General features: G+C 36.2%; 2 protein-coding genes across 3 annotated transcripts; one reads left to right on the top strand and one right to left on the bottom strand.

Annotated features, from left to right (window-relative positions):
• Positions 1–7,872: 7,872 nt before the first annotated feature.
• On the bottom strand, positions 7,873–12,303 carry pin1 (peptidylprolyl cis/trans isomerase, NIMA-interacting 1). The gene is made up of 6 exons (XM_055056431.1): positions 12,287–12,303; positions 11,775–12,016; positions 10,098–10,180; positions 9,436–9,544; positions 8,791–8,901; positions 7,873–8,654 (listed from the first exon to the last, which is right to left on the bottom strand). The coding sequence occupies exons 1-6, from the start codon at positions 12,301–12,303 to the stop codon at positions 8,545–8,547; spliced, it is 672 nt and encodes a 223-aa protein (XP_054912406.1). The 3' UTR covers positions 7,873–8,544.
• Positions 12,026–16,833, top strand: ubl5 (ubiquitin like 5). Of its 2 annotated transcripts, none has more exons than XM_055056630.1 (5): positions 12,026–12,126; positions 12,381–12,445; positions 13,212–13,295; positions 13,383–13,420; positions 14,606–16,833. In XM_055056630.1, the coding sequence occupies exons 2-5, from the start codon at positions 12,390–12,392 to the stop codon at positions 14,647–14,649; spliced, it is 222 nt and encodes a 73-aa protein (XP_054912605.1). In that variant the 5' UTR covers positions 12,026–12,126; positions 12,381–12,389; the 3' UTR covers positions 14,650–16,833. The 2 variants fall into 2 exon arrangements, with proteins under 2 accessions (XP_054912605.1, XP_054912606.1); XM_055056631.1 differs by having other exon boundaries at positions 12,066–12,147.
• Positions 16,834–16,872: the final 39 nt, after the last annotated feature.

The following is a 16,872-nucleotide window of genomic DNA, read 5'->3' as shown; positions in this document are numbered from 1 at the left end:
ATCCAAAATTTATTTTGAGTGTTTTAAATGGGCCACTAAGTGAAACATTTGGACTTTTGGAAAATGAGATTGGTTAATTCCTTTTTTAAAATTATTTCATTACCTGATTTCAATTGTTGTTTTCAAGCAACACATGATCAGAGGGCTGTTTCACAAATCCGGGATAGTGGCTTAAGTCTATCCTGGTTAAATATATCCCCAGTGGATTAAGTCTGGATTTTCTGGACATCCTGGATTAATTAAACCTCAATCCGATTTCACAAAAAATTGTCACATATGTTACCATGGCGATTTACCGTGCAGAAAAGAAACAAAGCACATAGTGTTAATCACTTGCTTTGTGTCATTGACTTTACAACAATCCCTCATATTGAGAATACATGGAGCGACAGTGGAGTGGAAAACTCTCCTTTAATCTGCCATCTGCCAAGACCAACTGCTGGTTTGAAAAGGGAGAACAACTGTACAAGAAGAAACAATGAACTGATGTAGGATTTTTTTTTTATGTTTATGAAAGAAAAAATTAATAGCAGAAAAAGGAGAACAATTAGTTGATGGCAATGATATGGAATAAGCTGCTTCCACAGGAGAATCAAAGCAACTCTTCAGGTATGTTTTTGATGAAGGTTATCCTGACTCACAAACTAAGTCACATATCTTAGTTTACAGCACTGACCAAATCAAACTCATCATGATCAGGCTTGATGAACCAGAGATGGTCTCCTTCTTTCTCCATGGCTCCACTGGTGTCACAGTTTCTTCTGCTTCTATAGCACAGTCATCAACCCAGAACCAATAATGGAGGGAGGAGGTATAGTGAAGGTAGAGCCATATGAAGGGAATGTTAGCTTTCTCAGCCTGCAGTTCAGCAAAGATCTGCATCTGTTTATTCAAGATGGAGGCCAGCTCTTTGTAGTTATGTCTGCAGTAGCTCTGGGCTTCTTCCCAGGTCTTGTTTTGGTCAATCAGTATAAAAAGGTAAATCTTAAAAAGAAACATGAATATGTTTTATATGACAGAAAGTCAAGTAACTCCATATAAGATTTAATGTAAACAGCAAAGTCAGCGATGCAATAAGTTTATAGAAGATGTGCGAATGATCTGATCCACAGGTGTAATATTCCAGTCCTCAAGGGCCGACGTCCTGCAGTTTTTAGATGTGACACAGGTACAAAACACAGGAATGAAATGGCTTAATTACCTCCTTCTGATGAGTCATCAAAGTCAACTCATCCTTGACTTTGATGAGTTGACATCATCAAAGTCAACTCACCACTAGGTCATCCTCCATGGCCTCTGTGAACTTCTCCCACACCCAAGTTTTTGCCTCAGCGACCATCTGAGCTGCATGCCACTTGGACTGCCAGTAACCATCAGCTGCTTCCAGCGTCCTACAGAGCAAAAAGAGCCGGTAGGTCTCTATTTTCAGCTTGACAGTATCTCTCCCTTCTGGTGCCCATGAACTGATTCTAGGGTTGACCCCAAAACAGGCACTGACAACCTTGTGACCAGAACTCTGATAAGCCACCCCAACAATAAAGGAAAGGAACGTAACTGACCATGGGCCATGTTCCATCCACATCCTAGTGTCTGAACCACTATCTTTGTAGTTGGTCAGTGGTCGCATTGAGCCCAACACTAAATTCATCCTGTCCTTCTGTGGTCTTTTCATAGACGCAAATGTGCCCATTATGGCAAATGTCAGCTTCGCAGTCCATATTTGTAAGTGATACCAGATCACTCTAAGCCTTAAACAACAATTGTCCACACATCAGATTTGAGTAAAGGCTGCTAGTGTCAGAAGTTGTTCTTTGTCGCCAGCAACTGACTGAGTTCCAGTCTTTACAGGAATATCAAGCACTGGGTCAGGAATCACAGGATATTCTAAATCATCTGTAACACTGACACTTTCAAAAGCAGCAAAGTCTTCTGATGCCTTTACTGTCAAATCCATAGTTGTGGTTTTGCCAATATCTTTCTCATCCATAGAGGAATCTTCCATGTCCTTTTTGTCTTCAGGGTCAAAAGCAAAGTATTTTGATCTCTCGTCCTCAGAGTTCTCTACTAAACCATCGTTGCCTCTTATGTTTTATCCTAACAACTTTTCAACTCCCTTCGTAACAAGAAATCCAAGATCCCATAAATATCAAAATCCTCTTGACTTGATGTTCAGCTAAAATGGTTTGTAGAATCAGTTTGAAGTCGTCTCTCAGGAATCGATCTGCCTCCAACCAAGTTGAGAAGCAAACTGAGAATTCTTGTATTCTTGTATCTTTGTGAACATTTATGACATCATCAGTTTGAACATAGAGGTTCTCATCGACATGATGATGTCAAACTTGTGCCAGGTTCTTGTTTGTTTTAGTTGCTATGGAAATACAAAGAGTTATGTATGAGGTAAGATTACTGTCAATTATAAGTCAAATTAAAATTGAAAAATGCTTTATTACTCGCAAACAACAAATTAAATGTTGTTGTGACTCATTCATTCTGCAGAGTTGTTGTAGATTGTAGTGGATGATGGCAGAAAAGATCTCTTGTAGTGATCTGACAGGAAATCTGAAGAAGCCTCTGAATGAAAATATTCTGCTTTCTCAAGACAGTCTCATGAAGAGAATGGTCAGGGCTATCTAAACTCTTCTTGATTTTATGAAGATTTTCCAGATAAGCAGAAAATGGACGGATGGATAAAAAAAATTTCACACACATCCTGCGCTGTTTCATTCCTGTTGTAAAATTGCCATTTCATTGTGTAAAATGTTCTACAAGTTTAAAAAAAAATAAAAAAATATTGAAAAATGAAATAATTATTGTGTGGAATGAAACATCATAGAAAATATAGCTCAAAAAGTGGATTTTTTTTTATAATTCCAACTCTGCTTTTCAACTAAAGTTTGAAGCAACCAGAATGTATCTAATATGAAACCTTGGTTAGATGAAGATTCTTCTGAACATGTGAAAGCATTTTGTGTGTTTTGCAAAAGAATTAAATCAAATTTTAACATTTGGTAATGTGTTTTGTCGCCAGCAAATGACTGAGTTCCAGTTTTTACAGGAATTTCAAGCACTGGGTCAGGAATCACAGAATATTCTAAATCAGGAGTGTCAATATCCAGTCCTCGAGGGCCGGTGTCCTGCAACTTTTAGATGTGCCTCTGCTGCACCTTACCTGAGTAGGATAATTAGGTCATTAGCAAGGCTCTGGGGCACTGATCTACACAAGGAGGAGGTAATTAAGCCATTTCATTCCTGTGTCTTGTACCCTGGCACATCAAAAAACTGCAGGACAGTGGCCCTCAAGGACTAGAGTTTGATGCCCCTGTTCTAAATCATCTGGACTGTCTGACCATGGGAGTATCAGAGTCATCACATCAATGTCTTTGAAAAAGTATTCTGTCTTTATGTTGGAGTTGCAGGTGTCACAACATTTTTCACACATATAACAACTTAGAGTAGTTGTAGTGTCCTCTTGTTGTTCCTTTGGGAGGTGAATGACAGGACCAAGGTTACAAATAACACATGAAGACTTCTGACATTGTTCACAATAGTCAGCTGTGTACAGCTCACAGTCTGTGTTAATGACATATTGGGTCAGATAGTGTAACATATAAAACAAAAAGACTCCTGGCTTGTCCTGATGTACTACATTCTTCATCTTCAGTGTTTCAATTATTTCATTCTGAACTGCAAAGACTTCATCTAGAGAAAATATCTTCCTGGATGATACATTGCTGTACAGAAAAACCTTGCAAACAATGGCATCTCTGTAAAAGGTCCGGATTCTGAGCCACAGACCTTCTGGTAATACTCAAGTTCATGATGCTACTTATTGTGGCATTCATCCAACAGTTGAAGAATGGTTGGAAAATTTGCAAAAGTACAAGGTTGGCTCAAGATTTCGACGGCGTGATTTCCACGCCGTCGAAATCATCTGTGTCATTTTGAATTTCATCTTGTGAGTTTTCTTCTGCTGAAAAGGATTCTTCTGATGACGAACCCTCAGACATTTCTTCAAAATTTGTCACAGTTTCCTTGTCACAGTTTGATTTCACATCCAGGTCCACCAACAACAATAACTTTTTTTTTATATCTTTGTTGGTAAAGAGTTAGCAGTTATTGTAACGGTAACTCCCTCAACCTGTGAGCAAACAAACACATGCAGGTCCATTTGGTCATGAGGAACATTGACACTTTCAAAAGCAGCAAAGTCTTCTGATGCCTTTACTGTCAAATCCATAGTTGTGGTTTTGCCAATATCTTTCTCATCCTTAGAGGAATCTTCCATGTCCTTTTTGTCTTCAGTGTCAAAAGCAATGTATTTTGATCTCTCGTCCTCAGAGTTCTCTACTAAACCATCGTTGCCTCTTATGTTTTATCCTAACAACTTTTCAATTCCCTTCGTAACATAAATATCAAAATCCTCTTGACTTGATGTTCAGCTAAAATGGTTTGTAGAATCAGTTTGAAGTCGTCTCTCAGGAATCGATCTGCCTCCAACCAAGTTGAGAAGCAAACTGAGAATTCTTGTATTCTTGTATCTTTGTGAACATTTATGACATCATCAGTTTGAACATAGAGGTTCTCATCGACATGATGATGTCAAACTTGTGCCAGGTTCTTGTTTGTTTTAGTTGCTATGGAAATACAGAGTTATGTATGGGGTAAGATTACTGTCAATTATAATTCAAATTAAAATTGAAAAATGCTTTATTACTCGCAAACAACAAATTGAATGTTGTTGTGACTCATTCATTCTGCAGAGTTGTTGTAGATTGTAGTGGATGATGGCAGAAAAGATCTCTTGTAGTGATCTGACAGGAAATCTGAAGAAGCCTCTGAATGAAAATATTCTGCTTTCTCAAGACAGTCTCATGAAGAGAATGGTCAGGGCTATCTAAACTCTTCTTGATTTTATGAAGATTTTCCAGATAAGCAGAAAGTGGACAGATGGATAAAAAAAAATTCATGCCCACCTTGCGCTGTTCCATTCCTGTTGTAAAATTGCCATTTCATTTTGTAAAATGTTCTACAAGTTTAAAAAAAATAAAAAATATTGAAAAATGAAATAATTATTGTGTGGAATAAAACATCATAGAAAATATAGCTGAAAAAGTGGATTTTTTTATGATTCCAACTCTGCTTTTTAACTAAAGTTCTAAGCAACCAGAATGTATCTAATATGAAACCTTGGTTAGGTGAAGATCCTTCTGAACACGTGAAAGTATTTTGTGTGTTTTGCAAAAGAATTAAATCAAATTTTAACATTTGGTAATGTGTTCTTTTGGTAGCTCAAATTGAGATGTCATTCAACTTCAACAAATGAAGTTGAAGATTGTTGTGTTGTTATGTGATAAATATCTCCTTGGAGTCGTTGGTCCTCCTCTCTATGATCTCTTTTCAAACCCTAACCTTCTGCTGATCTTCCTCAGGTGTTGGTGCTGCTGCTGAATCTGGTAATAACTGCTGCAAGTGACAGGCAAAGAGTAAGTTTTCCAACTTTTGCAGCTGATTCAAACAATTTTGAAATTATTTTACTTCATATTTTCCAAAAGGAAAATAAAATGAAATAATGACATAACCCATTTTGTAATACATCGCTGCATAACAGAGAACAAATTGGAAGAGAGGTTTACAGTTTTATGGTACCATTACTAACTCCTGGTGAGTTTACCGCTCTTTGAAGTGTAACTCAAGCAGTTTTCCATGTATGGGTCACAGCCTGACAGCATCAGTAAACTGATTTTGCACTTGCATTAATTTAAAATTAATCGTTGAGTCTTTATAAATCAAACTACTTTTCATGCACTGTAAAACAATAATGATTTATTTCCTTTTCCATTTCTCTTCCAGCCTCAGGCTCCAGCCAGGCCCTCTTGTTTGACCTCAGGCTTGTTTCTCTTGAGCCTTCTCATTTTTCCCTGATCAATTCTCTGCTGTCAGATTTGGACCAAAACCCAATGTGATGCTGCTCCGTTTGTACCAGGCCACAACCTGGTGGGGGAAGGTTTTGATGTGGTCACACTGCACAGAAAAGGAGCTTACATAATTGACTTTCAAACTTACCTCTACTCCAACACTCTCCAAGGCAACAAACTTCACAAGGTAATGTATAATCTGAAGCAAACACATTTAGCCAAATTTGTTTTACTATTGTGTATTAACGTATATTGATTTGTGTTCAATTGTGCCAACAGCTTGCTGGTTGATACTTACACAACCCAAGAAAGCAGTGACTGGTAAGACATGTCTCAGAAATCTTGTTGAACATAGAATGTTTACAGTGCTGCCTTTATTACAGTGATATTTGGACAGACACATTTGTTTGGTTCTAATTTTGGAAGTAACTCTGAATGCATTTAAGCTAATTGTTCATGACTAACACATTTTGCTTGCTTTAAGGGGACCAGAGTCTGTTCCCCACCGTGCTGCTGCCAGCATGTTGTGGGTCAGAGAACCCAGAGCATCCCGTCTCATTCAGCAGTCGACATCGTTCAAAAGCATAAATATTTCTTCACAAAAATTGCATTTAATGGGCTGCTCTTCACATTCAAAATTTTGTTTTCAGAAATGAAGCAGGCAGGATTTCCAAAGTTTGTTTTCTGGATCTGTGCTCTTTCCTGCCCAACACATTTCTGTCTAATAGAAGCAATAATCCAATGATGGCTTTGTTTACAAATTACAGATTACCTTCACAAAAGCACAGTGTGAAAGTAAACTAAACATAAATAAATAAAAAAAATCTGCCTTTGGTCCGAGTCTGTCAAGCAAACACAACAAAGGAACTGTAAATACGTTCCTTTGTTGCCTTAAGATCAATTTTCCAATTAATTTGTGAACCTTTTCAAAGACAGTGTCACATTTAAAACTAAAATAACTAAAATTTTTATTAAAAATATGTATATTTTTATATACTTAACCCTTGTGTGATCCTAACATTCTGTTTACTCCCCTTGTTCTACCCTCGGCCCGCCCTAACGAAAGCCCCAAAATAAAGCAGATTAATTGAATTTTAAGTCCAAAATTTATTTTGCACGATGAAACCATCTGATATTTATCAATTCAACTCAATTTAATTCATTATATATTTTTGTTACACAACACAAAAAAGATGATCACAATATCATCTTCACGAGATGTTCTTATCCTCAATATCTTCAACAAAAGATGGAAGAACATTTTCTGTTCAACATATGAAGAACATCCCCATGAGAAGAAAGTGTTCTTCATCTTATAAAGATGCTCTTACACTGAATATCTTCAACATAAAACGAAGATCATCCTATCCTTCCTACCCTACGATGAACATAAAATGAAGAATACTGAACACAAGATGCCCAAGAAAATTTTCATAACATAAAGATGTTCTCTTCCATATGAATACACTCCTACGTCGAACATCTTCAGCACAAGAATTTGTTCAACATAAGATGCCCAATTTCTTATGCTGCAGATCTCATGTCAGACAGTATGTGCAAACAAACACTATAGCATCTGTGGGGCAGTGAAATGTTTACCCATGGCTTCAGCAAAGAGCCATCTAGGGATGCTCAGATTCAGCATACCTTCATATCCTCTATAATTAATGTTTTTATTATGTCTGAGATTGTTTTCTGTTGTGTTTGGGAGCTTGATGTGACGGCTTAGCTGCACATTGAGAGGGCAGGTGCAGGTCAAATGCAAGTTCAATTTGTACATTAATAGTTTCTTTAATATGTGTGTGTGGGGACGAGGAGAGCTGGTGCAGGTGTGTGTATGTATGTATGAGGGAGAGTTTAGAGGAAATATGAGGGAAATAGAAGGTAGTAGAAAAAGAAAGAATTAATGTTTCACTCAGTGAAATATGACTAATAGAACTCAGTAAATAGACAAAAATGTGTTTTATAACTTTATTCCTCAGTTACAACAGTGTGAACAGTTTAAATGAATGTTGATGTTTTTAAAAGCCGTGGGACCTGATGTTAAAACCTGCAAGCTTTCAATGGTACCGCCTTGGAATCAATCATGCTCTTTCTGAAGTCACTTCCATAAATAAACAAATTGTTAGTTTTTGAATCTTGGTTGTAGAATGCAAAAGAACAGCAAATTCTCTGTCTGTGGGGATGCACAACATCTTGAAAACGGTTTAAACAGCTGATATACAAATGGTTTACGTAAAGGAACTGCTTTTGCATACAGCAGGAATGCAGGAGAATAAAAAGAAAACAATATACGGTCCATTTTTAAGACATGCACATGTCAGTTACAGTAGCATCTGGTTTTCAGGAATCAGTCACAACTCCAGGCACAAATGCTTCTCTATCATGGCATTGCTGTGATAGATAAAAGCTTCAGGTCTTTGGGAATAATCCTTGTTCTCAGAGTCATTTTATTAATCAAACTTGAGTGTGGGATTTTGAGCATATAAAATCCCTTCTAAAATATTACTGCATGTGTTTGACTTACTGGGGTGATGAGTGCATTTTAAACAAATGGCAGACCTGCTTGGGTTAGTTTCAGTAAATGTGCGTATGACAACGGAGAGGGACAGCAGGTGGTGCCGTTCTTTCAGCCAGTACGCAAGATGATGTGAACTCCAGAGTCGGTAAAAACAGGCCCACTCATGTCTCCTACTTTGAGAGCGAAGGATGCGTCTTCAAAAGGCTTCTGCATTTGACCTGAAGCATACAGAATGTGCATTCAACAAAGAATAGGATTTTTCACATGTCAAAAACAAAGTTAGAATCATTCAATTATTGACAATTGCACTGTAAATCCTGCAAGTATTTTATTTGGATGCCATTCAGGGTTTACCTCTTCCAAACACACCAAGGTCGCCACCATTTTTTGCTGAGCTGCAGTCGCTAAACTGGGAGGCTAAGCTTTCAAACTTCTCCTCTCCTGACTTGATCTGTTCGATGTACTCTATGCGGAAAAACACAGACAACATGACAACTCAATTAATAATATATTTGAAACTCTACTTATTTCGAACTGAAGTTTATATAAGTATGTACAAAGAGTGATATAATACTTCAAGTGCACATTTCTGTAAAACTGGATGGTTACAGCTTACGGTGCTAAAAACCAAGTTTATTTTTTGACAAAATTAGAGTTGTATTAAGTGCTTTATCATTTCCTGTAATATAATTGCTCCTAGTTTGAGCTGTGAAAACTTCCTGCTGGACCTCAAGCAACATAGATTATGAGCCTCTCATCTCTTCCTTATGGAGGGTGTCAATGAGTGTCTGCTGGGCACTCATTGGCACCCTCTTTCCCATGATACTTAGGTTGTAACATGACTAACATATGTTAAAAAAGAAAGTAAACAATCTTTACATTTGAATCATTACTGGCATATATCAATGACATCTTAGCCTTCTGAGCTGCACCTGTTAGCAGCTCATGCTTTACACAGTGGCATCCTGCTGCAGTTCAGATGTGATCATCTCTACTTACTCTGAATGAGGTCCAAAGCCTCGTCTTTAGATCGTGTGATATTTTGTTCTCGCCAGGAAGATGGTCGACGTGACTGATTGTGTTTCACCAACAGATGAGAACAACGAACCTGTCAGAGGGAAAGAAAAGCCATGAGCCCCATAAAATGATAATTCATCCAAAGTCTGTCATGATAACACATTTTGTAGATGATAAATTGTCCCAGAAATTATTGCAGTAACCAATAGCATTTTTAGGGACCATTTTTAAGTAATACATAGATAATGGCATAATAATGCAAGTTTACGTTCTCAAAGACGAGTAAATTTTAACTTTGTCAACAACTCTTAACACTGGAACTGGAAGATATTTTTAATGTCCAAAATAAAACAACTAAAAATAATAAATAACATGTAAAAACCAAACACAAACAGGATCATAAACAAAATTTATGAAGTGTCTGTGACAACTCTACACAGATACACAAACACAAGAGTTATAAAAAAGAACATCACAAACACGTACAAGTGCAAAAACAGTTGGCTCAGGTTGTAACACAGGCATATTCATCTTAACTAATAGTGATAAATTACATATATTATTTTTGGCAATGATATACAGTTCTTGTCTTTGAGTGCCCTGTGAAATTGATTAAATTGCAACAATCATTATTTCAGCTCAACCTTTTCTGGCTCTCCCCGTCCATCTCCTACTGGACGTTCCCACTGGCTGGCATTGGTGATGTGATTAAAGTAATACACTTTTCCTGCAAGAGCAAACATACAGACGTCCAAATTATGTTTGTTTATGGAAAATAGACAATAGACACAAAACGCTGATTATGTCATATAATTTTGTCAATTTTTAACTGCATTTAACTTTGGCATGATTTTGAAACAAAACAGTAACAAAAAGAAAGAAACTCATAAATACAGTTTGTCAGTATCAGTGTTTAAAGCTTAAGCTCTCTGCACCATGTTGGTCCCAGCGGCATCAGCGCCATAACTGATCAGTATGATAAGATCCTCCAAGAAATATATACTTTTTTAACTCGAAAAGGAGAAAAGCCCTGCCAGACTTGACATAAATATGTGACTTTGCTTGTTTAGATCAAACAAGATGCATTTCACCATAACCAGTCACACCTGGCATTAATTTCCTCTACCAGTGGTCAGATTTCAGCTCTCTGCCTTATTGCAAGGAAAGGTTGTCATGCAATACCTGTAAATAATATGAACCAGCCGGAAATCAATCAGAATTATTTTGGTTTGCTCTGTGCTTTGATCATTTATATTTCGTAAGATTCAACTGGCCCAAACAAGTTTCAAATCTTGAGCAATAAAAATAACAAATAATTTAAAATCTAAATCATAGAAATTGAAAGAAACTATGTTTTTAGAACATGACAGACACATTAAATCATTTTAACTAATATATATTTTTTCACACATTTAACAACTGGTTTGCATTAGGCATCTTGGTTTATTTGCTACAAAATTATTTAACAATTACAATGGGTGAAGGAGAAGAAATAGAGAATAAATAATGCATATTTTCAATTAAGACAATCAAAGAGCAAGGATGAGAAAATAACCCAAATAATTGTAATAGGTTTTTTATAGCTTCAAAACAATGTTTTTGAAGCTATAAAAAACATTACTCAGTCTTATGTACTTTCTATCAAAAATTCATCAAAATTCTAATAAAGAAAATCCATCAAATTCAAAAATACTTTATTAATTCCTGAGTGAAATTAAATGTTGTTGTAAATATATTGCATATCCCTTATTTTAAAAGTCAAACAGTGTAGCCACAGCTAAAATTGTCCATAAAGGCAAGAACTTAATTTGATTAAATATTTGATAAAAAAAAATAGTCTGAACCGCATTTCTGGGGTCATTTAGAAAATAAAATAAAGACAATAACTCCTATTTTACTCTGACTGGAGTGTTTTAAATCAGTTAAAACAAGATTATCTTAAAAGACTAGGCAAAGACAACCTTTTTCTTTTAAATATGATTATTAGATACTTTTATGTTAATCAAAACTCTGAGCTATTTTAACTCTACAACGGGGTGACGTCATGCGTGGCCCTGCAGCAGCAAACCTGAATGAATTAGCTCTTCGTGTAACGACACATCCACCAATGTCGAACCCTATCTGGGAAAAAAAGGATTTATAGCTTCTTATTCTACATCACTTCTTTCATCCAATCATTCTGTAATAATAGGATCCCTCTAGTTTGTTTCTTTATTGTACCACGATGCACATTCAGCTAGCTAGCGAATCAAGCCTACTTACAATACAATTTTATAAAACTCTGTGGCTCATTTATCCTGTTTCAGTTTGGGGTTTCTTACCTGAACTACGACTCATTCTTTTCTCCCATCCGGACGGTAAATTTTCTTCGTCTCCCATATTTTCAGTAGTAGCAACGTTTTCAAATCTAAATTCACTGTTGGAGCGAAGCAAGGAAGGACTTACAGCGCAGGTCACGACAGTTAATAACTTGTTTTCGATACAAGTTGTTTTCAGTACCTGTCCCGCCCTACGGTGGCCTTCCTTCTCTCCCATTGGATTCCGTTCGTTGTGATACAATGTTCTACTTGATTTGATTGGTCTAAAAATTTAACCTGCTTTACGGCAAAGCTAACGAGAGCGTTGCAGAAAATACCAACGAGGGAAAACAATTTTTCAACCTGCATTTTCAATGTATGTGAAACATTAAATTTGGTAAATTAATGTTTACTTAAGTAAATATCTTCGTGATTATAGATGCTGCTTATTCGTATGCTTACTTGTTTCTATAATCATAATTTAACAACTGTATTTTTTTAGCATGTTAGCTAACACACGAAATTTAGGGATTTACAGACGAAACAGCTTCATGTTTTACCCATCGTTTATTCAAGTTCAGCTATGCCAAACGCTGGCCTAACTACATTCTCCTTCTTTTTTTGTGACAGACGGTGAAAATGATCGAGGTAGTTTGCAATGATCGTCTTGGAAAGAAAGTCCGAGTCAAATGCAAGTATCCTTCTGTGATAGTGTGTGACAAGCAGTGGGTTGATCAGAAAAAAACAAACAAACAAGTTATTCAGTTTCTTAGTGAAACCTATTTGGATATGATTTCAAAGAACATCCGTATTCCTTTCTCAATATCTTGGTTTTATGATGGCCAGATTATTTCTGTAGTGCCAGGAGTCAAGTTTTTAAGAGAAGTGCGTCATCAAATCAATCCAGTGCAGTCCAATTTTCAAAAATAAAATGCAGTAAAATTATTAATTTTATATCAAAAGAAACCCAACCGATTATGCTGAGTCCCTAATTTCGCAGTAATCCATTGCTTGAGCAAACTTTTGGTACTAGTGGAAAGTAATAGCTATTTTTTTTATCAAGAAGAAAACTGCAGCTTATAAAGAGCCACCTTTTGTCAGAGAGCACAAAGCTGCTTTATTTAGGAGAAGAAAGAAGTTAAACGTAGACCTGCTGAACCAACAGCAATAAAATGGAATAAAAAAAGTAGATATTAATGCCGCTTCAACTTCATTTGTACTTGTAGAGAGCCAATGTTAAACACAGAAAATACTGAGATCCAGCAGGACAAACATAAGCCCACTATCTGAACGTGAAATAAAAAAAAAAATGAGCCTCATTTAATTCCTAATGTAAATTTTTGTTGGACGGTTGAAAAGAGTCCACAGGAGTTCAGCCTTTCTGTAAATTAGATTTTTGTTGTCTCACAGAAACAGTAGTTGTTTTTGTGCATTCTACTGCTCCTTAACCTCCATGTTCAGCTCAGAGGATACCATCGGAGATCTGAAGAAGCTCATCGCAGCTCAGACAGGAACACGATACGACAAGATCGTTTTGAAAAAATGGTACGCTGCTAATTTGAAATACTCACATTCACTGCTGTTCACATCTGCAAAATGTCTTTAGATTTATTTCTGTTGTTTTTTTTAAAGGTATACCATATTTAAGGACCATGTGACTCTAGGAGACTGTATCCTTTCAGCGCTCCTCTTGTACAGTCTGTAGTTGATCTGTGAGACTGCACCAGGTCACTGGTAACCACAAAGGAATGTTTCTGTTTTCTGGTTTGTTGTGTTTCCTTTTAGCTTCAGCTTGTTTTCACTGGATTTAGAGCCCACGAGCAAAAACTGTTTTGCAGTGTTATGGCACACAGATTGCATCTGAGGGACAAACAAGACTTAAGAAGATGCCAATATCTTGTTGATAAAAAACGCAGCAGGTCTTCAGGAGGGTGGTGGTTCTTAGGACCTGTCAGGTCTGTTTTGGCAGCAAAAGTGAGATACTTCAAATATTTGCTAACCATAGCTTTTCCCACTAATCATTGTTAAATCAAACTTACTAATCAGGTTTCTTCCAGTATATTATAAGTCTGATAGTTCTACAGGCTTTACTTGCCCACTCCCTTGCCCTGCCTGGCTATGCGTTGCTTGTTTCTGTTTAAAAGAAATAAAATAAAAAAATATTAGAATTTACTTAGATGTAACTACAGAGAGAGCCACCATTCATAAATGCAGAAAGAAGTGGCCAGCCTATCATCATGACTCAGAGCTCACCAAGGACTCATGCAGCAGGTCAAAAATCCATTTAAAGCACTGTAAGGCTCACTTGACTCAATGAAGGTCTGTGTTCATCATTCAACAATAAGATCAAGAGAGGCTGGGCCAAAATGGCCTCCATGGGAAAGTTCCAAGTCCAAAACCACTGCTCCAGTCCAAATGAGGGGTTTGAAGTAATCTTTTCAGTCTGATGCTAATTCCAACTGAGTTGCTGTGAGATTACTTTCAATATCTTGGGCAAGCTTCATTAAAACCAAGCTGCAAGAACAACCCAAAAAGTCCTCCAAAGGAATGTAAAAAAACAAAACAACAAACAAACAAACAAACAAACAAGCAAAAAAAAACAAAAAAACAACCTTGGCAGGTCAGTTTTGAGGGCAACTTGCTTTTTGTTTTTCTGGCTCATTTGAATTGCACTTTCCCCTTATTAAGTAAAATAAGATGTGAAAACTACACCTGATGTGTAATCAGGTTTTGATAATATGAAGCCTGCTGTGACCAAAATAGAAGAAATCTATGCAGGCACTTTGTTTGTTGATGGTTATGTTATACTTGTGCCAATAAACTCAGACTGTTATACTTAACTGCTGCTCCTGCAGATGAAATCCACGATGGGATGAACCTGGAGTTATACTACCAGTAGATGAGAAGGACCACAAGTCAGAGATGCTCAAATCCAACTTCATAGACACACAGCCATGTTCAGCTGAAAGGGGGTGCCATCCACCGGACAAAAACACACTGCTGTCATATTAGTCTCAGCTTAAGCAGTTATTATGGGAAAGTTATATTCTGGTCAAAATCCTGTTTTTTTCTGTAAATAAATGCAATGTGTTCACAAGACAAGTAGCTGGTGATTGTTGCAGCATTGAAAAATGAATTTATCTTTAAACATAACCTGTGTTCATGATTGTTTTGTGGTTGGCAATCTGTTAAAAATCATTGGAAAAACACGACTAACTGATAGGTGATCAAGTAGTTTTAAAGTCTGGAGATGTAATCAGTGTTTTTCTGCATTTTTTTTTGGATATGTAATTGAGTTTCTCTTCATCAATCCATTATCTAAAAGGTTAAAACTATCAAACAGGCATAATTCTAATTCTTTAGATGTTTTTTGTTTTCTATATAAAGAAGTATGTTTTTTCCAAAACATTGGTCATTCTGTTTTTTTTTTTTAAGTAAATCTTCCAAGTAAGATGCTCGCTCTTATATAAACAAAAGTCAGTTTCAGTGACTTATTTTTATGTAAAAGCCTCTAATTTTCTCAAGTTTATACCTTCAAACTTTGTAGTTTCACAAATGCAGGCCTATATTTTGCCATGTGTTTTTTTTCCTATAATTTAACCAAAAATTATAAAACCTTCATTAAATAACCTCTAAACAGTTAAATTGTAGTGCATCAGTTTCAGTAATCATCATAAGGATTATTTTTTACCTTCAGGAAACATTTTTAGAACAGACATCTTATTTGAACCTGTTGCAGATTAAGGTGGATTTTATATCTTTTTCAGGTATCTGTTTTATACTATATGTACTGTGAGCCACTCATCAGAACTCAATAAGACATGCAAAAGTAGAAAGTATTTTATAAACTTGTATATAATATTTTCTACATTTTTATGTTTTATTCCACACAGGAATTATTTCATGTTTGAAATATTTTTATTTTTAATTTTTTAAAAACATTTGTTGAACACTTGTGACGATTTGTGGAACATTTTTAAAACAATGAGAAGTTTACATCACAAATTGAACAATGTGAACATCCATTATATTAAAACAATAATAATAATAATAATAATAATGATAATACAGACCTTTGGGCACTTAAATAACTTAGAAACAACATAATATGTAGGAGAAAACATATCATACAGAAACCCTTCATCTGTCAGTTTGACAATGTCTATGATTTTAACATTACAGCCTATATTATTCTATTGTGCTGTTTACCATGTGTTTGTGTGCGTATGTGTGTGCATTTATTTATCCCTCTATCTGGAGTTGGCTCATGGGTGTAGCAGCCTAAGTAAGGAGGCCCAGACTTCCCTCTCCCAGCCACCTTTTCCAGATCCTCTGGGGGAATCTCAAAGTGTTCCCAGGAACATTGTCTCTCCATCGTGTCTCTGGTCTTTCCCTGGGTCTCCTTCCAGAGGGATGTTCCTCTGGAAGTTTTAATTGCATGAAATCAGTAAGATGTTTTTCTTGAAGGTTTTATTTGCTCTAGTGGCCTTTACTTCATAGGAAAGAGACAGTAAAGTGGGTAATGAGAGGAAGAGGTAAGATGTGATAAAAGTCGCCAGGACAAGAATCAAACCTGTGACAGCCGAGTCGAGAACATGTGCCACTGCAGCCCCCCACAGTTACATGTTTTTTGAGGAATATCTGGAATATGAAATGATGAAAACAATTACAAAGGTATTGCAAAAAAAAAAAAAAAAGACCTCACTGAGTGAAAAAAGACCCACTTACACATCAGAGGGTTAAGAAGATCCTCCTCACCTACAGTTCAAAATACATGAAGCAGATGGCTTAGAGCCAGTTTATACATGTAACTGATGTGTGTCTAGTATTGCTAGTAAAAAATAATTACTCTATATAAATCTTATCAAAAATACTTGTAATTTATTTGCTTACTGATATTCTCATAGGTAAAATCTCAGCTTCTTACATGTATGTATGAGATGGAAAACAGGATTTTATTGACTAGTATTTACAAATTTAGATGTCTACACATGCATCTTTTATTATAGTCTTATCCCATTCATAACTCCTTGTGTTTCTATAGCAACTGAAATAAACAAGAACCTGAAAGATTTTGACATCATGTCGATGAGAATCTATGTTCAAACTGATGATGTCATAA

Source organism: Poeciliopsis prolifica, unplaced genomic scaffold (assembly GCF_027474105.1).
Source record: "Poeciliopsis prolifica strain line A6 unplaced genomic scaffold, Auburn_PproV2 SCAFFOLD045, whole genome shotgun sequence".
Taxonomy (NCBI): domain Eukaryota; kingdom Metazoa; phylum Chordata; class Actinopteri; order Cyprinodontiformes; family Poeciliidae; genus Poeciliopsis; species Poeciliopsis prolifica.
Note: the sequence above shows the minus strand (reverse complement) of the source record. Positions and strands in the feature narration are given on the sequence as shown.